Source organism: Doryrhamphus excisus, chromosome 21 (genome assembly GCF_030265055.1).
Source record: "Doryrhamphus excisus isolate RoL2022-K1 chromosome 21, RoL_Dexc_1.0, whole genome shotgun sequence".
Lineage (NCBI taxonomy): Eukaryota > Metazoa > Chordata > Actinopteri > Syngnathiformes > Syngnathidae > Doryrhamphus > Doryrhamphus excisus.
Genome location: NC_080486.1, coordinates 14,902,745 through 14,923,259, shown reverse-complemented (window position 1 = coordinate 14,923,259; position 20,515 = coordinate 14,902,745). Strand labels below are relative to the sequence as shown.

Here is a 20,515-nt window from a genome sequence, read left to right as displayed (position 1 = left end):
AACTAGAAACTGACGAGCTATTTACATACACGGTACCGCAAAGCACGCTGGGAACCAGGAAGTGTTTCCAGCGACGCGGCATTTGATATATTAGACCGGAAATGTGTCTATTAAAAAGAACCTGTTATGCTTTTTTCAACTTTTCTGACCTATAAATGTGGTTAGAATTATGAATTAAAAACTTAACTTACCCTAACCCTCATTTAAGGTAAATGCAGTGCAGGACTGTGGGTGTGACCATCATTTTGTTTGTTTCTTTCGACTTTTTCCATATGGAGTCACCGCAGCGGATCTTTTTGATACCGATTTTTGGCTTGAGCCCTTTATATTCCGGATGCCTTTCCTGACGAATACTTATGATGCTTAACATATCTTAAAAACAACATTACAAATACAAAAGACTACGTAGTAGTTGTAATTTTCCTCTGCTAAATTTTTTGGCGGTTGTCAACACTGTGATTGACAGGGGATTAGCCAGTGAGGTGATGCTTTTGCATTGAAAGGGCCAGGGAGGCAGACATTTCCTTTTCCGGCACCTCTGCCAACTGCCGCTAGCTTGTCGCTGATGGTGCACTCTGTCCTGGAGCAGCATCCACTCTCCCGGTCGTCCCTTCTTCTCTCGCCTCTTCCGAGTGTGTCGACGCTCGGCTCCGCGGTGAGTTCATCCGCCTCCAGGCAACATTGTACCCCGAATCAACACGACAGTTTGGGAGGATGAACCCTCAGTGTGCCCGCTGCGGGAAGATCGTGTATCCCACGGAGAAAGTGAGCTGCTTGGATAAGGTGAGCACTTTTTCCTCTGGTAAGTGAAGGAAACTGTTGAACGGGAATTTATTTTTACTCATCTTTCAAATTTCAGGTTTTAATGTTAAATATGTAAGAATAACTTTGTATTTTTTGATCTAAAAAATGGCAAAAATGATTATTTGTGTTCATTTACATTTAACATTACATTAACATTTTATTCACTAGTTACGTACGTACAGTATATCAGCTGATTAAGATTATTCCACAATCCTGCGTGGGTTGGCCTCGACTGTGAATCTTAAATCTTAGCACATTTTATTCATGTGTTATGTCTTTAAAAAGCGCCACAGACTGTATATTTATAATATATATTCATATTTTGTATTTATTATAATGAATTTGCCTTAATTAGCATTCCCTGCCTCTGTTAAAAATGCTCTAAAGTGGAGGATTACGTCCAAAAAGTGTACACATGGTTTGGAAACAAAGCAAGTTAATGAGTGTTGCATGGATAACTTATTGTGTGGCGTAATGTTGATGAATTATTAAGTCCCCACTAGCGTCTGCTGTGTGCTCGCCGAGGCGTCAAATGACACGACGGCATGAAGGTGCCAATGATTTCTCATACATACGATCTTCCAGTGATAGTGAGTCGTGGTGAACTTAGTAAACGTATAATGTAAATAAGGCGGTGTCTAGTTTGTCACCTTATGTGTTCGGGAAGTCCTCGAGGTGATTAAACACTGCAACAGCTAACAGTAAGACAAATCCACAGACAGGCGGTACTGGAAAAGCAGCTGACATGTTTGCTTGTGGTTTTTCTTCCAGAACTGGCACAAAGGATGCTTCCACTGCGAGGTTTGCAAGATGACCCTGAACATGAAGAACTACAAAGGTTACGACAAGAAGCCGTACTGCAACGCGTGCGTCCTCACCTCTTGACTTCATACCGCATTTAAGCAGCCATCTTCTCAAGGGCCGATACTATACACAATCAAGCAGGATACACTTGAGAGTAGTCAGTGTACAGCTCACGCAGCAGTGTAGCGTTACTGAGCATGAGTCAACACACAGCCATTGTTGTTTATATCGCTGGCAACATAGGTGAGTAGCTTCAGTCAAGCAAGGTGGTGATAATGTCACGGTCTGGGGGAGCATGAGTGCTGCTGGTGCTGGGTAGATGCGGTTTAATGAGTCGTAGGAGGAGACATACCCGGCCGCTTACTCACCTGTCATCTTGGAGGTGGCTTTGGACCCTTTCTGCCTCACAATGTCGCAGTACCTGTTGGAATGAACCACAGCTCCCCCCACTGCCGGCAGCATTTGTGCAGCCCCGGCACCATGGCACTACTATCTTTCTGGTCACTTGTGTTGTTAGCAGCTATTTAGACAATGGCTTTGTGTGGACGCATTTTCAGTAAACAGCTAATCGATACTCAATGAGCCGCATCTCCCGAAAGCAGGCGGCGCTTGTGCATCCCCAGGCCATAATGCTACTCACTTTTGGCAACTACTCTACGTGGTGAGCCATTAGGCTGCGCCCACAGGCTCCTCCTATCAGCATGCGGTGCCCCCTTAAGGCTTTTATAGCAGTGACGGTGGGTTTGGCGGTGTTGGTTTGCGAGCCCCGCCTTGCCGCACACATGTCACTCGCTTTGTGGCCTGGGTAGGCCTTCACGGCGGCAAGCAACAAGATGCTTCAGATTCCCAGGTTTCCACTCCAAACATGTTTTTAGAGGCCACTTTGAAGACTTGATCCTAGCGTCAGAATTGTTGCTAATATAATCGGTTCACGGCTTTTGATGCGAAAGGCAGTTTCTCATTGGCTGTGGAGCTTTGCAGGACTACAGAAAAATGTTGTTTTATTGACCCTAACCCCTCCCGTTCCATTCTATATTTGGGAATACACAAACAGGCAAACACATTTCTTGTATTTCATCACACAGCATCTTTAAATTCTCAGCCATCTGCAGAGAACAAACACGCACTTTGTCCACTCTGACTGTTCTGCAAACACACACAGGGTGGAGCTCAGAGGAGAGAGAAGGAGAGAAGTTCGCTGACTTTTCACCGTTTTAACGTCAAAAAGGCGTTTCCACTCTTTGTTTCTTTGCCCTTTTGCTAACAATTGCACACACAGCTCCAGATCTAGTGGGAGTCGACTCCTTTTTTTAATCTCGGTTTCTTTAATACCCGCCCACATATTTGAACATGTGACGTTGTGACTTTATTTAGAATCCCAGTGTACAAAACCAGCTTCCTGTCCACTCAGGTCAAGGCCTATTGTTTCCAGATCCCCGCTGTGGTTGTTAATGATCCCGTATTATACAATTTATCAACAAAATAATAAACGTGTTGGCTGAACTCTCGCTTTGACGGTGGAATTTCGACAATTTAGTGAGCCCCACTGGGAACACGCCGTTTTGCGTCTCTGTAGCTTTAATGTTATGATGAGAAAGTTTGTGTACTCTTGTCCAACGTCATAGATGCCGTACTGTATATCATACAATAACATAAGCGTGACTAGCATGTGAGCTAAAGTGCTAACATTACATTAAAATTTTAACAGCAACAGTATGCTAGCTTAGCCTGTTAGCTGAGGAAAAACACATGATCAAACTTACATCTCCTGGTAGAGTTTCGGTATGCATTTTTTTTCTCACGTTTGGTGCTCATAAACAGGATCTAGGGAAGCATCACTCACTCGCCACTGGAGCCACGCCCATCAGTCAGGATGATTGACATGCTCTTGATGGAAGACGAGAGGAAAACCGCTTTGTTAAGAGAGTCAAGCAACACCAAACCATCCATCAAGAACTTGTTGAACAAATGACTTCAGTTGAGATAAAACATGTGACCACACACACAAGCAGTTTTAATCTGTAGTGTGTGACTGGGCTCTGGATGACCTTTGACCTCTTCGCTGTTGAACAAGGCACAGCGTTTTAGTTTAGCGATGCGCGCTTTGCCTCTGGAAGGTATGGACGTGCAATACAGTCTTCAATACTTCTTCACAACAACAAACCGGCAGGGTACAACTTAGCCTTTATGCTAATAACCACAACCGGCTTAAAGGGGGTCGGTCACCTGACTGCGTGTGGGAATGTTTTCTGCGACCGTGCGCTTACATAACTCGGCACTTCACTGCTGCACACATGCAGCGTGCTTCCAGGTGGAGGTCCAGGAGGTTCTCCTTCGCCATGGCAACATCATAGACAATAGTGATCTAAATTTGTACACACACACACACACATAGGGTCATTGTTTGAGAGCTGTGGTCATTGTGGTTCACTGAGTCTCGACAATGCACACGCAGCGACCAACAATCAGTACAACACGGCTTGTCCTTGTTTGGATCCCAGTAGTTAGCCAACAGGGTTACACCAACACAAACATGCATACATGAGCAGCGTATGTGGGTGCACAAAGAAGCAACTACACTTTCACTTAAATGCTGTAATTATAGCTGAGGTGTTTACTTGCCTGAAGAAGGCGATAATTGGAGACTATTATTTATGTTGTAATAGCGCTAAGGAACAACAATTTAAGACGCATACAGAGGGTCATAGCTGCTGATGGCCACGGGTAGTTGGGCATGTTTAGGATTCTTATTGTTGTCATTTTCTGCAGTGTCTCCGTGTTTTGTAATGACCTCTGCACCGTGCGTGTGTGCAGGCATTACCCCAAAACGTCCTTCACCACTGTGACTGACACACCGGAGAACCTGAGACTGAGGCAGCAGAGCGAGCTGCAGAGCCAGGTGAACACGAGCGTCCGAACGCCTGGACTTCATCCTCATTCAGCGGCATGCCGTGTGGCATCGTTGTGAGTTGACTCCGCCCCCTGTCCCGCCTGCAGGTGAAGTACAAGAAGGACTTTGAGGAGAGCAAAGGTCGGGGGTTCAGCATCGTGTCCGACACCCCGGAGATGCAGCGGCTTAGACGCACGCAGGAGCAGATCAGTAACGTATGGACATGCACACACACACACACACACACACACGCACACACACTGTTTGTGTACACATGTGTCAAAATGGATGAGTGAGATGTGGTGTAGTTTTGTCAGTGAGCACTCACGCACACACACACACACAAACTCCACAATGTGGACAAGATGAAGCTGATGACGTCGTCCAAATTGCACGGTCACACAAAAGCCTGTAAGTGACCCTTCCATCACCTATGACCTTTGAACCTTTGACAGAGTGGGAAGCTATACACGTTAACGTGTTTGCTAAATCGCGGGCTTTCCCCCGCATCACTGACCTCGCCGTGAAGAGGCTGGAGGAACGTGGGAGGATGAAGAGGAGGATATGGTGGGCGAATGAGCAGGAGGGCAGAGAACGGTGTCAGTAGAACGTTACGTAACAAGTGTGTATGTGTGTGTGTGTGTGTGAACGCTCCCATTCCCTGCTGCAAAATATCTTAGGTAACGAAATGTGTCAGGTTGTTAAATGTGTCAAGAGAGCTGGAGCGACAAAGCCTGAGGAGATTTTCTGAGATGTGGTGTTTGTGAATTCATTAGCGACATCTGAAGTTGTGTCGCTTCTGGAAGGATGACGCGAGCCGCCGCCTCTTTGGAGGACTCATCCTTAAGTGACGACGCGTTCAGGAACACGCTGTCTTTGCTCTGTGCCTGGAGAACGGCCATATGCTAAATGAGACCATCTCCATTCACACCAGTGGCATTCATGCTGTTTGGTTAAAATATATTTTTTTCTTTATTTTTCTCAAGCTGCTCACATTTAAGTCAAGTTCAATAACATTTGCTGCCAGCAGGGGGCAACTGTCATTGTGCAGAAGACTAAGAATGTCTTTGCCTCTTGGACATTGTGGTCGCTATGGTGACCCATCCAACATGCATGATAGATTTGTCCCTGTAGTCGTACATACAGAGTCCACAGTGTTTTTGTGGTACGGTGACAGATGGCCATGGAGTCCTGTTTACCTCAGCGGCCATCTGACACCTCGTCTCAGCGCCAGAATACCTGCCGCCGCTTCCTGTGGGTCTGGCAGCTCCCGGCGACAACAGGGGGACGGTGTGGACGAGCATTGCACTTTCATTCTGTCCCCTCTGTGTTTGTTAACTGAGGTGAAGATCAGGTGAAGATCTGTACGGCGGTGTCGGTGGCGTTAGCGTGTGCAAGTGTGAGTCAGTGTCCAGAGGTCCATTCTTTCCAGCCTACGACACCGATCACCTTCAAAAACACGCCGTGATGAAGGTCAGACTGCTGATAAGCTCCTGAGTGGAGGGCTAAATGCGGCCATCATACGTGATAAGACGTACTCGATGAATGTCAGGCCATCACGAGTCTGGACCTGACCGGGGCTGAGACTTAGACTGGATGCTGCAGGAGAAACCCTCATCCAATTCGGAGCGTGTTGTTTAAAAAGCTCAAAAGACTGACCCGAGGAGCCAAAAAGGTTCCCGACTGATCCCGGTGAGTGCATCTTTGAGGATGGTCTGAACTAGCAAGGCCACATGGTCTTCTCGACTCTCATCAAGTGTCCCAAATGTCAGAGATTGCCAACATGGAAGGAGAGGAGGCCTCGTCTGCTCCTGAGGTGGACTTAAAGATGGAAGAACTTCCCTCTGCCAAGGTGGAGACAAAAGTGACCTACCAAGAGACCGTCATGACCTTCAGCTCTCACCAAGAGACAACGTGTGACGCTGTTGACCCCGATGAAAACACGGAGGACGACAATGAAGTGAAGGAGGAAGATGGCGAGGAGGAAGCCGGTCAAAAAGTACCTGGAGGCCCGCAGGTATGAGAACTGAGTATAGTTTGTCCAGAATTTGTCCAGCTCTTGCCATATTGTGTATGCTTGTGTGTGTGTTAGACTTCAGATGCTAGACCACCTTTGCTTCCTGATCCAGCCTTCAACAGGAGATGCAGCCTCCTGGCCAGCGAGGTAGGAACTAAACTAAAAACTAAAAAAAAATACAACGTAATTGTTGTTTTGTTTGTGTTTCACTTAACAAGCTGCATCAAACACGGTCATTTTACGCAAAGACTCAGGCGGCAAAGTGCCCTGGGGGATGGAGAGAGTGAAGCCTGGATTATGCTTCTGCACCGAGGCGTCAGCTCGTTCATCCCCCTCCATACAAGCAGAATTTTGTTCCCAAATGCTTTTTAAAAATACACCAATTTCCCTTGACTTATGATTCTAAAACATGTTATCCATCAATATTTTGGTTAATAAGTGCTAACAAACATATGCAGGTGCAGTTGTGTACTACCGTGAAAAGTCCAGAACACAAACGCTTCCAAAAGGAGGCTTGTAAACCCAGCGTTGCCGTTGGTAACCAGCCCTCAAAGGGTCCCCAGTGAGCCATTGAGTCCACTAAAAGAGGCAAAGAAAAGGAGATGCATCGCGGTGTGAAACGATGGCGCGTTCATTCAGGATGTGGGAGGCTGACATGTTGACGGTGACTCATCAACAAAAACCAGTCGAGCCGCTTTGTGAAAATCCTCTCCGCTCATTCCGGCGCTCGCTTCAGATGCCTGCGTCCTCCGGCGCGGCACTCAGACTCCACCGTGAGTCACCCTGCCACCGGGAGGCGAGCTGCTTCTAAATTTACCGCACCCGGGAGCCGCCAGGTCGCATCAAGCGCGCTCGCATCAATCCCAAAGTTCTCAACTTGGATGCTAATGCTCCCATCCACCAGTCAGAGACGGTGGCGTTGCCATGGAGATGTTAACTGTTACTCAGCAGGCAGAATCACTCAAGAAGGCAGATGCGTTAAACCTGAATATGATGATGATGATGATGATGATTCTAAACTCCTTGCAGGTGAAGTACAAAGAAGACTTTGAGAAGATGAAAGGTCAGAGTCTGTTTGTTCCTGAAGCAGAATTCATCCATGCCAGGAACATGAGCGCCGTCCTGTCTGAGGTCTGAGCCCTTCAACCAAGTGAGATCAGGTCTTGGTGGTCCTCACGCTCCCTGCTTGTGTTTCAGTCCAAATACAAAGAGGAGGGGAAGAAAGAGGCATCGCTGTCTCTCTACTCGCTCCTTCCAGAAACGCCAGACATCCAACGTGCCAAAGAGGTTTCCCAGCTCCAGAGTGAGGTAGTCCGACCGGAACCAGAAGCTGCACCATATGTTTGCTAGCTGTGCCACATGTTATTGGTGTCTTCTCAGGTTAAATACAAAGAAAACATGAAGATGTCCTCCTCGCTCTACTCACTGCTGCCAGAGACCACTCAGACCCAATTTGTCAAAGAACTCACTGAGATACTGAGCGAGGTCTGACTGCTGGACTGATGGATGGATGATGGTGACCACTGGATGGATGTGAGCAAACGTGTGATGGTGGAACTTGTGTGGTCCTCAGAACAAGTACAAGGAGGAGGTGAAGAAGGAGATGAGCAGCACTTTGTACTCTCAGCTTCCTGAAACGTGTGAGATGCATCTGGCCAAGAGCGTCCATGAGTTTCAGAGCGAGGTACTTGAGGTGTCTCCTTATTACGTTACGTTTATTATGATCTTGAGATGTTATCACACTTGTTCTTGCAGAAGAAATACAAGGAAGATGGGAAGAGGAAGGCCTCCATCTCCCTCTACTCCCAACTGGCCGACACCCCTGAGATCCAACACGCGCTGGAGATGTCCCAGCTGCAGAGTGATGTATTTCACCTCCGTCCTCCATTTAGACCAGAACTGTTCAACTATAATGTCCTGGATTGAGTTGAACGGCGCTGATCTGGATGGATCTTCCCTTGTGTCCTGTCTCAGGTGAATTATCGTCCCAAGGTGCTGGTCAAGGGGGCTCCTTCGTCTCTGTACTCTCAGCTTCCTGACACCAATGAGATCCAGTTTGCCAGAGAGATGACGGAGCTGCAGAGCCAGGTACCACAAAGTCTAGTCAAGGTTTGCCGTCACATCGTCACATGACACAAAGTCTCTGTGGTCCATCAGAACAGATACCACGAGGAAGGCAGGAGAAACCTCTGCCAGTCCTTCTACTCTCAGCTTCCGCTCACCATGGAGACGCAGTTTGCTAAAAGTGTCGGCGAGCTGCAGAGCGAGGTGAGGATTTCGCCACGGCAAACGTACCACATTTAAACTCACACCTTTGTCGTCTTTTTCATCTTCAGCGACGCTACAAGGAGGCGGGGCAAAAGTGCACCGCCTTGTACTCGCTTCTGCCGCAGACTCTGGAGACGGCGCACGCCAAGGATGCCTGCAAGCTCGCCAGCGAGGTGACAACCGCTTCTCATCTCACAGTTACCACCAACAATGATTCACTCTTTGTCTTCCCGCAGGTCAAGTACAAAGAGGACGGCAAGAAGGAGATGAGCGTGAACTTGTACTCGCTGATGCCCGAAACCATCGACACGCAACACGCTAAAGAGCAGTCGGCGCTGCAGAGTGAGGTACATCGCCAGCGTGGGACTGTGAGATCATGACGTGCGCTTGACTGCCACGTGTCTGGTTGGTCTGCAGGTGAAGTATAAAGAAGGAGTTGAGCAGAAGAACGCCTTATACCATCATCTCCCGGAGACAGCCGAGACCCGACTGGCCAAGGAACTCTCCCAGCTGCAGAGCGAGGTACCGCCTCCAGAACCCTGAAACCCAAATGTTCAGTGCAGGAACGCTACGCTTGTTTGTAGGTCAAGTATAAAGAAGGAGGGAAGAAGGAGATCAATAAGAGTCTCTACTCCTCGCTGCCTGACACGATGGACACGCAGCACGCCAAAGACGCCGCGCTACTGCTTAGTCAGGTGCATCAGCTGCACGTTGCCTCGACCCGCCATGACATGTCTTAATGTGTGTGTGTGTGTGTGTGTGTGTGTGTGGATCAGACGAAGGACAAAGAGAACAGCAAGAAGGAGATGTCACACAGCCTGTTCTCCACTCTCAGCGACACGCCTGAAATCATCCTGGCCAAGGAGATGAAGGACTTCCTGAGCAATGTGATAATGCACCCAACAGGATTCGGACTCCCCGCTGTGAAGTGTTCTGATAAAATTGTTCTCCTCCACAGAGGAAGTACAAAGAGAGTGGCAGGAAGCAGCTGGCTCAGAGCCTCTACTCCCAACTGGCGGACACGGCGGAGACGCGCTTTGCTAAGAGCGTTTCCGAGCTGCAGAGTCAGGTGACACAAGTCCAGCCCGATCAAAAGTTTGGAGACGCTTTATCGTTCCACTGAATATGAAAGTGTCTCCAAACTTTTGACTGGTACCGATGCTCATCCTTCTAGGTGAACTACAAGAAGGGACAGAAAGACGAGTCCAGGTCTCTCTACTCCACCCTGCCCGCCACTCTGGAGACGCAGCACGCCAAAGAGGCGTCCGACCTGCAGAGTGAGGTAAAGTAAATCCACAACACGAGTCCACATCCGATCTGCCATCTTGTTCTAAACCTCTCAGCTGAAGTACACGCAGAAGAAAGATCTCAAGTCCACCTTGTTCCACCTGCTGCCTGAAACCCTGGACACGGCCCACGCGAGAGACGTCTCTGAGCTTCTAAGTCAGGTGACCGGCATTCATCCATTTCTTCCTCGCTGGAGGTTCTCTTGGTGATGTTGTAACCTGTAGTGGGTTTGTTCTGCAGGTGAAGTACCAGGAGGACGGCAAGAAGGAGATGAACGTCAACTTGTACTCGCTGCTGCCCCAAACCATCGACACGCAACACGCTAAAGAGGTGTCCAACCTGCAGAGTGAGGTAGGCTCCTCCCTGTGACCACACGTCACATACTTTAAATAGGAAGTTACTTCATAATTGTAGTCTCCGTAGCAACCAAAGTCAGGCGTGGTGGTCTCACCTGGGGTCTGCTGCAGGTGAAGTACAAAGAAGGCCTGAAGCAGAAGATGCAGAGCAGTTTGTACCATCATCTCCCAGAAACCCTTGAGACTCAGCAGGCCAAGCAGATGTCAGAGCTGCAGAGCGAGGTGCCAACACCAACGACTGGGAGGCCTATGTGGATAAAGCATTGAGGCCACCATTTTGAACATGTCTGCTCCTTGCTTCAGAGCAGGTACAAATGTGCAGGTGAGAAGGAGCTCCACAGTTCTCTGTACTCCGCCCTCCCTGTCACCATGGAGATGCAGCATGCCAAAGATGCCGCCGAGATGCTCAGCGAGGTAGCGTGCATATGTCCTTGCTCGTGTTGAGGACATCATGTTGATGTTGTGGTTGTTTTCTAGGTCAAGTACAAGGAGAGGGGAAGGAAGGAGATGTCCGCCTCGCTTTACGCCACGTTGCCTGACACCTGCCAGACCAGCTTCAGCAGGGAGATGACACACATGCAGAGCGAGGTGCCTTCAAAGGACACACCACACTGGATCTTTTCCATTGCTTGTCGTAGTTCAAGACATCTTGTGTCCTTCAGAACAAGTACAAGGAGGACGGGAAGAAGAGCCTCTCTCAGAGTTTGTACTCCCAGTTAGCACAGACGGCCGAGACGCAGCTGGCCAAGAGCGTCACCGAGCTGCAGAGTGAGGTGAGCTGGTTTGCACTTTTGGGTATGTGTGCACACTTTGACCATCAGCGGCCCTGCAGGTGAAGTACAAGGAGGACGCCCAGAAGGAGATGACATCCTCGCTGTTCAGCAGCCTCCCTCGGACGCTCCACACGCAGCGGGCCAAGGAGGTGACGGCGCTTCAGAGTCAGGTGACTACTAGACAGGCCTGCATACTGGAACATGGCTAAACCAGAGCCATGGAGATAGCTCAGACCATCAGAGACCAATCATTTACAATTTAGGATTTATTAGCTGTAAGCTAGAACCTCCAAGATTGTTAAAGAAATACAGATATTTTTATCGTAAATATGACTTATTTGTATAATATTATGTGACACTTTACTGCTTATTTTTTATAATATTATGTGACACTTTACTGTTTATTTGATGCAGGTGAAATACCAGGAGGGCAGGAAAGACGCCGCCTCATCTCTCTATCACCTCCTCCCGGAGACGCCACAGACGCAGCTCGCCAAGCATGCGTCAGAGATCCAAAGTGAGGTCAGGCCACGACTCCTTTTCGTTCCTCGTAGCTGCTTTTTCCTCTTTTATTGAAACCTTTCATTGAAACACTGCCAGGCAAACTACAAGAGGGACCGAGACGAGCTGTCCAACTCCTTGTACTCGCTACTTCCGCAAACGTTGGACACCCAGTTCGCCAAGGACATGGCCGAGACGCACAGCCAGGTAGTTATTTCAATGCAGCCTGGACAGGACAAGTGAAGTGTTGCTGCTGATGTCACTCCGGGGTTAATATATCAGCCAATAGGAAGCCAGGCTGATAAGAGGACATCCTCTGTGTGTGTGTGTGTGTGTGTGTGTTTCAGACCAAGTACATGCAAGAAGCCAAGCAGCAGGCGACGGCGTCTTTGTACGCCAAACTGCCTGAAACCATGGAGACCAAACACGCCAAAGAAGTGAGAACACTGCAAAGTGAAGTGAGTCCGGTTCTGTCTTTTAGTCTCGTCGGAGAGGAATGCTGATTGGCCGCTGATCCAATCTGGTCTCGTCCCGCCACAGAACCAGTACAAAGCGGAGGGGAAGAAGCAGATGACGTCGTCTCTCTACTCTCTGCTTCCTGAGACCTCAGAGTCACAGCTGGCCCGCGAGGTGGCACTGATCCAGAGCCAGGTACCCGAAAAGTCCACTTGTGGTCTTCAGCAACTTTGACCGGACCAGCTTGTTTGTGTTACTGGTTCAGAATAAATACAAAGAGAGCGGGAAGAGGGCGCAGACCGTCAGCATCTACTCGCAGCTCCCGGACACCAACGACATCCAGTTTGCCAAAAGCGTGTCCGAGATCCAAAGCCAGGTACTCAACAACATCGGCGTTTCCCCAAAATCAGCCAGCTCAGGCGGACCCAACAGAAGCCGTGTGATGCCTTTCCAGAACAAGTACAAGGAGGCGGGCAGGAGACAAGCCAGCAGCTGTCTGTACTCCAAGCTGCCGGACACGCTGGAGACCCGGCACGCCAAAGAAGTCTCACAGCTGCAGAGTCAGGTCGGTACGGAGTCTGCGAGAAGCAAGTCCGGGTCACGGTTCTCAAGCTGCCATCTTTGTTAAGGTCAGCTACAAGCACAAGGAGGACGCCAGCAGGCCGCTCTATCACCAGCTGCCTCAAACCAGCCAGACGCAGGCGGCCAAAGAGCTGACTGACCTGTACAGTCAGGTGAGGAGCTTCACGCGTGCGTTCCATGCTGGAAAGTGAAAGTGAATGTGCCCGAATGTTCTTTGCAGGTGAAGTACAAAGAAGACGGCAAGAAGCAGATGACGACAAACTTGTACTCGCATCTTCCTGAGACGCCTGAGACTCAGTTTGCCAAACAGATGTCAGACTTACACAGCCAGGTGAGGACCGTGAACGCACCATCATACTAAGAATACCAGACGGTTAACCTTTGTACCTTTCAGACAAAGTACCAGAAGGACAGAGAAGACCTGCCCAACACGTTGTTCTCTCTGCTGCCCGAGACTCTGGACACGCTCTTTGTGAAGGACATGGCTGACACTCACAGCCAGGTCAGAAAAAAATTGGAAATAGTTTTTGGACACACTGTTGACTGTGTGTGTGGGTGTGTGTGTGTATGTGAGCACATCATGCCAGATAAACCAGGGACCCTGGTCTATTCTGGTCGCTTTATCAGAGCTGCTGGAGTCCTCGTCTTGGCATGCTCACTTGCTGCTGATACATGTACATGTACATGTACATTTTTTGCCAAGTTTAAGTATCTAAAAACAAGAAGATGCATCTAAAAACAATATTGTAAACATGTTTTCTATGCTCTAACTACAAAAAAGATTGGATTAAATTAACCGCGATAAGGCATTACTATACATACATATACATTACTTACTAAGAGCACTGCATACGGTGTTGCTACTACCGGAACCTCAACGTCCACGGCCGTGGTATCACTAAAGCTCCCGTGTGCTGTGCAGGTCAAGTACAAAGAAGCGGGAAAGAAGGAGGCCAGCAGCGCTTTGTACCATCAGCTGCCCGAGACCGCCGAGACGCTTCATGCCAAAGAACAGTCTGACCTGCAGAGTCAAGTACTGCACTCGCTTTACTGTCTCTTTTCATATGTTCATGAAAATACACGGCTAGCTCAGGGGTCCCCAACCACCAGGCGGCAACCCAGTGCCGGTCCGGTCAGACCTGTCAGAAGACACATCATTTATTATTTTACCCCAAGGTAAAATAAAGTGTTAGTGGAGAGACAAACTACGTCAACAAGGTTGGAGACCACTGAGCTAACGGTGATTAGCATCCTCATAAAGTCAATTAGGGCAGCAGCTTGATCTGCAACTATTATTGAAGTATGCTGTAATGCGTCATGGCAGCACGGCTATGTTGACCTCATTCTTGCAGAACAAGTACAAGCAGAGCGGGAAGGATGCGTTGGCGTCCAGTCTGTACGCTCAGCTGCCGCAGACGGCCGAGACGCAGCTCGCCGCCAAGATGTCGGAGCTGCAGAGCGAGGTGAGCGTGTGCGCACGCCAGGTTGCCTGCCTGCGTCGGGTTTTCAAACGGTGGTGTCTTTGCAGAGCAAGTACAAAGAGGAGGGCATCAGGAGCCTCGCCTGCAGCGCCTACAGTCAGCTGGTGGACACCACGGAGACGCAGCTCGCTAGAACGCTTTCTGAGCTTCAGAGCGAGGTGAGCGTCCAGCTTGTGGCGCTATACGCTATGCTATGTTAGCAACACGCTGACTGGTCATTCTCACCGCAGACTAAATACAAGGAGGCCAGCAGGAGAGAGGCGGCCGTCAGCCTCTACCACCGCCTGCCTGAGACCATGCAGACGTTGCACGCTAAAGAGGCCACGCAGCGGCAGAGTCAGGTGCACACATTGTCCGTCATCGTCACCAAACGTCTTATTACGCTGACGGCCCATCTGCGCCCCCTCTCCAGGTCAACTACAAGGCGGAAGGTCAGAGGTCACAGAGCTGCAGCCTGTACTCCCAGCTGGCTGACACCCAGGAGATCAAGTTTGCTAAAGCCGTCATGGAGCTGCAGAGCGAGGTGACGATCATACAGCCATAGAGGTTATGGCTGGGGGGGTTATGGGAAGGGGGGAAGGGGGGGCCACACTTTCCACTGAGGACCACGGAGTGAAAAATGAAAGGATGCAAGTTTGCCATGTGATATTTTTTAAAGCAATATGCCAAGAAGTTCAATATTTTTCCAGAAAAAACGGCATCTTAGCTTTGTCATAGCATCTTTTTGCTGTTATTTTTTCTTAAATAAGCTTCATTCAAAAATACATATAATACAATACAATATAATAAATATAGAAATATAATAGAAATATAATATATATAATAAAAATTAGTAATGATATAACTTTATTCCTGGAATATTATAACTTATTGCCGAACTTAATTTTCACATAATATATAATTATAATAATTTTAATAATTGTAATATTAATATAATATTATTATTAATAATAATATAATAAATAATTATAATAATATTATTTGTAATAAATAAATATTACAAATAATTACTTTATTTAGTTTATGACTTTAAAAAAAATAACATCTTTCTCATTTTTCTTGTAATATTTTGGCTTTATTTTGACTTTTGTCCATTTCCGCCTTTTTATTCGCTTAACTATTTCAACTTTACTGCAATGATAGTGTGACTTCTCGTAACATATCTTTTTCCATAGAATAAGTACAAGGCCAAAGGTCGGGAGGAGAGCAGCAGCAGCGTGTTTCACCAGATGGCCGAGACCAACCAGACTGAGTTCGCCAAGCGTTTGTCAGAACTTCAGAGCGAGGTGAGCGCCAGCCTCATCCGGCTCCCAAAAGTCCACCTCGGGAATGCTTTAGCGTGTTCCTGTGCGTCCAGACAAAGTACAAGAAGGACAAGGAGGATCTGTCCAACACGTTGTTCTCTCAGCTGCCCGAGACTCTGGACACTCGCTTTGTGAAGGACATGGCAGACACTCACAGCCAGGTGAGTCATGTTTCGGTTCTTTGGGTTGGGTGCTCTTATTGTGGTGTTTTTCCAGACTAAGTACAAAGAGGCCAGTAAGAAGGAGATGGTCAAGAGTCTGTACTCGCTGCTGCCGCTCACCAAAGACATTCAGCATGCCAAGGAGCAAAGTCAGCGACTGAGCGAGGTACGTGTTCCCCGTCTGGATCAATCACATGTGAACATCGTCATACGGAGGCTGGCGTTTTGTTTGCAGAAGCTGTACAAGGAGGAAGGAAAGAAGGAAGCCGCCAGCAGCTTGTACGCTCACATGCCCCAAACCATCGAGACCGTCTTTGCCAAGGAGCTGAGCAGGACGCAGAGCGACGTAAGCTGAACCGCGCCTGATGGCGTTGTCTCGCTCGCTGAAGTGTGAGCACAGACAACAGATGTTGCCTGAGGACGCAGACGCTGACCTACTGCACTCCACACAAACAAAAGCTAGCTCTGGCTAGCTGCGGGGGGGAAATAGGCAACATCTTCGCTTCGCCACTTCACATCCTCATCTCCAACATCTAAGACATATGCTAAAACGCTATTTGCCATTGTTGGCCTGAAGGTGGCGGCACATTGAACTGCTTTCACGTGTGTTGACCCGGCAATTGAACGCTAACTGGAGCGTGGAACCAGACAAAAAAACCCCACCTTCACCTTTTTGTCTTTTGAACCAAGAAAAATCGCACCTTCAGTTAGTTTTATTGGTGCTCTTGTCTGCTGCGTAGAAGTTCTACAAGGAGCAGTTCAACCGGGAGAAGGGGAAGTCCGGCTACGCCAACATGGAGACGCTGCCCGAGGTGGAGCACGCCATGGAGGTCAACAAGAACCAGAGCGACGTAAATGCAACCGCAGCCAGAAACGTCATGTCGCCTTAACGTCGTGCCCGCCGCACGTGACGTCACACGATGTCTCCGCTGATCGCAGGTCAGCTACAGGAAGGACAAGGAGGAGCTTCACCGCTACAACACGGCACCTGACAGAGCTGACATCGTCAGCGCGACCAACGCCGCCAAACTGGCCAGCGATGTGAGTCTCTCTGTGTGTGTGTGTTGTGTGTGTGTGTTGTGTATGTGTGGCAGCACCACAAGCACTTTGCAGCCTCATCTCCATGACAACCGTTTGATGAATTATAGAAAGTGGAAACATCCTTCTTAATGGGACTACATCTCATTTTGATCTATTATGCATGCTGGTTGAATTATTTGTACGTGCGGCGCCCACAGGTGGCCTACAAGAGTAACAGCAAGCAGCTGGTCTTGAGCGACGCCTCTCTTCTGGCCCGAACGGACATTCGTCACGCCAAAGAAGCGTCCAAACTGGCCAGCCAGGTAAAACACACACGCGGGCTACCCACAATGCACTGGGTGTGGCCCAACACTGAACACGCCCATCCCTCCCTGCAGGTGAAGTACAAGCAAGCCTCGGAGCCGCACGCTCGACCTCGCTACAATCCGCTGGAGTGTGTGTCCTTTAAACACACGCAAGCGGCGGCTGCGCTCGCCAGTCAGGTGAGGAAGTCACTCAGCAGGATTTTCAAAATAAGAGCTCCCTGACTGCAGGCACATACCCAGAACTCCATGTACGTGTGTGTGTGTGTGTCATCCACTCTCCCTACCGCGCAGCCTGTTTAGTGAGGCGGTAACCATAGCAACCTTTCTCAAGCAAATCGAGGAGGCTTGTTGGATGAAAGCTGGAAAAGTTGAAGAGGTTTTAGCGCACATGCACGCATTTGGTCCATCCTCCACCCACACGCTCACACTCGGAGCAAATAGTTCCAAACGTTACGTAAGCGGCTCGTTGGCAGCACTAGCATGCAGCTTGGATTCACTTTGTTGGCCTCAAAATGAAATGAAAACAGAGGAGAGGATTGTTGGCGGGGACCTTCTCTCATGCTCTCCGTCTTTTATCCAGGTGAAGTATAAGAGCAACCAGAAGCCAGAAGATTCCTCAGACCTGCCCAACCTCCTGCAGCTGGAACACGTGCTGCACGCCAGCAAGCTGCAGAGCAACGTGTGTTAAGAAAACAACACATGATGGACACCGACTCCCCTTTTTCACCATCAAACCCACGTGTGTGTGTGTGTGTGTGTGTGTGTGCGTGTGTGTGTGCGTGCGTGTGTGTGTGTGTGCGTGATCAGGTGGAGTACAAGAAGAAGTACGAGCGCAACAAAGCCCAGCACCACATGTCTCTGGACACGGCTGAACAGCGCCACCACAAGGAGAATGCAGTGCTGCACAGTCAGGTGTGTCATCACGCGGCGTTGTTTCGCCTCACCGCCGCTGACGGGTGTGGCTTTTTCGGTCTCAGGTGAAGTACCGCGAGGAGTACGAGAAGAACAAAGGCCGCACGCGGATGGAGTTTTCCGACACGCAGACGTACAAAGTGTTGAAGGACGCTCAGAAGATGCAAAGCGAGGTGAGAGAGCGTGGAGGTGATTGCTCATGTCGAGAAGCAGGAAGTGAAGGTGTTTGTGTGTCCCTCAGAGGGAGTACAGGCGGGACTACGAGGAGCACATCAAGGGGAAAGCCTTGGCCGATGTGGACCAGACGCCCCAATATCTGACGGCCCGACACGCCGGCGACGTGCTGAACGAGGTCTCACACGCAGTGGACAACGTTTGTCATTCCAAGTGAGCTGAAGTCCTGACAATAAAAAGATGAACGTTTGTGTGTGTAGAAGGAGTACAGGAAGGACCTGGAGCAGGACGTCAAGGGGCGGGGCTTATCCGGCGTGGGCTTGGAGGAAACACCTGAGCTGCTGAGGGTCAAAAACGCCAATCAGATTCTGAACCAGGTTGGTACTTTGAAAATGTGAGCAGTGGAACCATCTGGTTCTTCTTGTGTTGCTCCTCACAGAAGGAGTACCGCAAGGATCTGGACACGGAGATCATGGGTAAAGGGATGGAGCTGAGTGGGGACGTCCTGGAGGTCCAAAGGGCCAAGAGGGCGTCAGAAATCCAAAGTCAGGTATCTCTCAGAACCAGACGTGCATGGCATGTCGCTTTGCTAGCTGCTGAGTGTGTGTGTGTGTGTGTGTGTGTGTGTGTGTCACAGAGGTCCTACAAGCAGACGGAACATCTCAGCGAGAACTCCTACGGGACCATCACAGACACTCCGGAGCTCCTGCACGCCTCCTACCTCAAAGACGTGTACAGTCAGGTGAGTTGTTGCGGGCGCTCTTTGCGATGATGTCATCACGTGTGATGTCACCGCACCAGAGGAAGTACAAGGACGAGGCGGAGCGTCTGAGGGGCCGTTACAGCGTCCTGTCCAACACTCCAGAGATGGACCGGGTCAAAGCCAACCAAAGACACATCAGCTCCGTGAGTCTGCGGACTGTCACCTCTGCGTGCGCTTTAAAGTTGTAGTAGTAGGCCAAGCAGTTTGGTGACGGTCTGACTCTCGCCCGCTAGCTGCGCTACTGCTGGGACTCCAAGCTGATGCGGGGTCTGATGTCCTCGGTCGCTGAGACGCCAGAGATCGTCCTGGCCAGGGAGAACGCCAAGAAGATCAGTGATGTACACACACACACACACACACAGCTCATTCTTAAAAAGTGCAGTCAGTCATGAGCTGATGTTCAGGTCCAGTACAGAGACCAGGTGGGCTGTGGGACCGCCGTCATGGACACGCCTGAGATGAAGCGAGTCCGACGCAACCAGGAGAACATCAGCTCAGTGAGGGCGTGGGAACTCACACACACACACACACACACACACATAGTGTTACCCATGTCATGATGTGTGTGTGTGAACAGGTGAAGTACCAGCGTGGGCTGCAGGAGCTGAAGGGGCGGAGCTACACTGAGTTGGACACACCTGAGTACAGGCGTGTCAGGAGGTCACAGGACTCGGTCTCCATGGTAGCGGCTTGGTTGTCATGGCTGCAGGAGGCACTAACGTGGCACAACGTGTGGGACCGCAGCACTTAACATGGAGGATGTTTGCGTGCGTGTGTGTGGATAATAAAGTTTGATTCAAACATCGGTTCCTTTATGTGCTCACTGACAAAATACACCGTGTGTGTGTGTGTGTGTGTGTGTGTGCACGTGTGTCCACCACTTCTTATTCCACTTAAGATGCTCTGTTGACATCTCCTGTTCTCCACCCAACAGGCCAAGTACCACGAGGGCATCGAGCGGGCCCGCGGTCGGGGTTCAATGCCTGGACTGGACGAGCCCGGCATGGAGCGCTACCAGCGAGCCAATCACATGATGGCCGACGGGGGCCCACACAAGCAGATGATGGAGTTGGACCGACGACCTGGAGGCATCATCGTAGGTCAGCAAAACCACCTTTTCTCTGCTTTCAAGGGTTCATATATATTTGTAATGGTGGTTGATGGCGCTATCTACAGGGGAAGCCAAACAAGACATGAGGTTTTATTGTGTTTGCCAGTGTTGCTGTGTCCATGTTAATATTCCATTCCAAAAGTAGCAAAATAAATCTTCTACCGGGGGGGTCCGTATGGTCTGATGACTGGACCGCCACCCTGCTAACCTAAACCCCATCATGTGTTGAAAGACCTGAAGGTGTGGAGAACAGACCCAGGTTCCATCTTTGACTTTGACCCTTTGGAGGATGACATCCAGTCCAGGAGCCTCCGCAGGATGTCTGGTAGCCCCCCCCCCCCCCCCCCCCCCCAAGTTATTTTGTCCTCCTTTAGCCACCATTCAGGTGATGGTGGTTATGGTATAGCGTTTTCACCATTTCCTCCTCGCCCCCTGGTGTCAGAGCGGGCCGACTGCAGGCTGAGCAAGCGTCAGTCTCAGCAGTCTCCGGCGCCCAGTCACGGTGGGACTCGGTCCGTCAGTTCG

At 49.6% G+C, this 20,515-nt stretch overlaps 2 protein-coding genes across 2 annotated transcripts; both read left to right on the top strand.

The window, feature by feature from the left end:
* The first annotated feature begins 98 nt into the window (after positions 1-98).
* LOC131108992 (LIM zinc-binding domain-containing Nebulette-like) lies at positions 99-4,794 on the top strand. Its single transcript, XM_058060498.1, has 4 exons — positions 99-783; positions 1,576-1,670; positions 4,423-4,507; positions 4,606-4,794. Exons 1-4 carry the CDS (start codon positions 715-717, stop codon positions 4,792-4,794), a joined length of 438 nt encoding a protein of 145 aa, XP_057916481.1. The 5' UTR covers positions 99-714.
* Positions 4,795-6,183: 1,389 nt separating this feature from the next.
* On the top strand, positions 6,184-19,843 carry LOC131108991 (nebulin-like). Its single transcript, XM_058060497.1, has 54 exons — positions 6,184-6,515; positions 6,591-6,662; positions 7,545-7,646; positions 7,713-7,823; positions 7,896-8,000; positions 8,089-8,199; positions 8,271-8,381; positions 8,490-8,603; positions 8,673-8,783; positions 8,852-8,956; positions 9,020-9,130; positions 9,201-9,305; positions 9,368-9,478; positions 9,560-9,670; positions 9,742-9,852; positions 9,958-10,065; positions 10,127-10,231; positions 10,311-10,421; positions 10,538-10,648; positions 10,730-10,840; positions 10,904-11,014; positions 11,089-11,199; positions 11,259-11,369; positions 11,614-11,721; positions 11,800-11,907; positions 12,048-12,158; positions 12,241-12,351; positions 12,422-12,532; positions 12,611-12,721; positions 12,786-12,890; positions 12,959-13,069; positions 13,133-13,240; positions 13,661-13,771; positions 14,091-14,201; positions 14,267-14,377; positions 14,450-14,560; positions 14,632-14,742; positions 15,395-15,505; positions 15,577-15,684; positions 15,740-15,850; positions 15,920-16,030; positions 16,425-16,535; positions 16,624-16,725; positions 16,923-17,027; positions 17,103-17,207; positions 17,611-17,709; positions 17,838-17,942; positions 18,008-18,115; positions 18,184-18,294; positions 18,377-18,493; positions 18,556-18,666; positions 18,754-19,022; positions 19,113-19,376; positions 19,457-19,843. Exons 1-52 carry the CDS (start codon positions 6,264-6,266, stop codon positions 18,886-18,888), a joined length of 5,811 nt encoding a protein of 1,936 aa, XP_057916480.1. The 5' UTR covers positions 6,184-6,263; the 3' UTR covers positions 18,889-19,022; positions 19,113-19,376; positions 19,457-19,843.
* Positions 19,844-20,515: the final 672 nt, after the last annotated feature.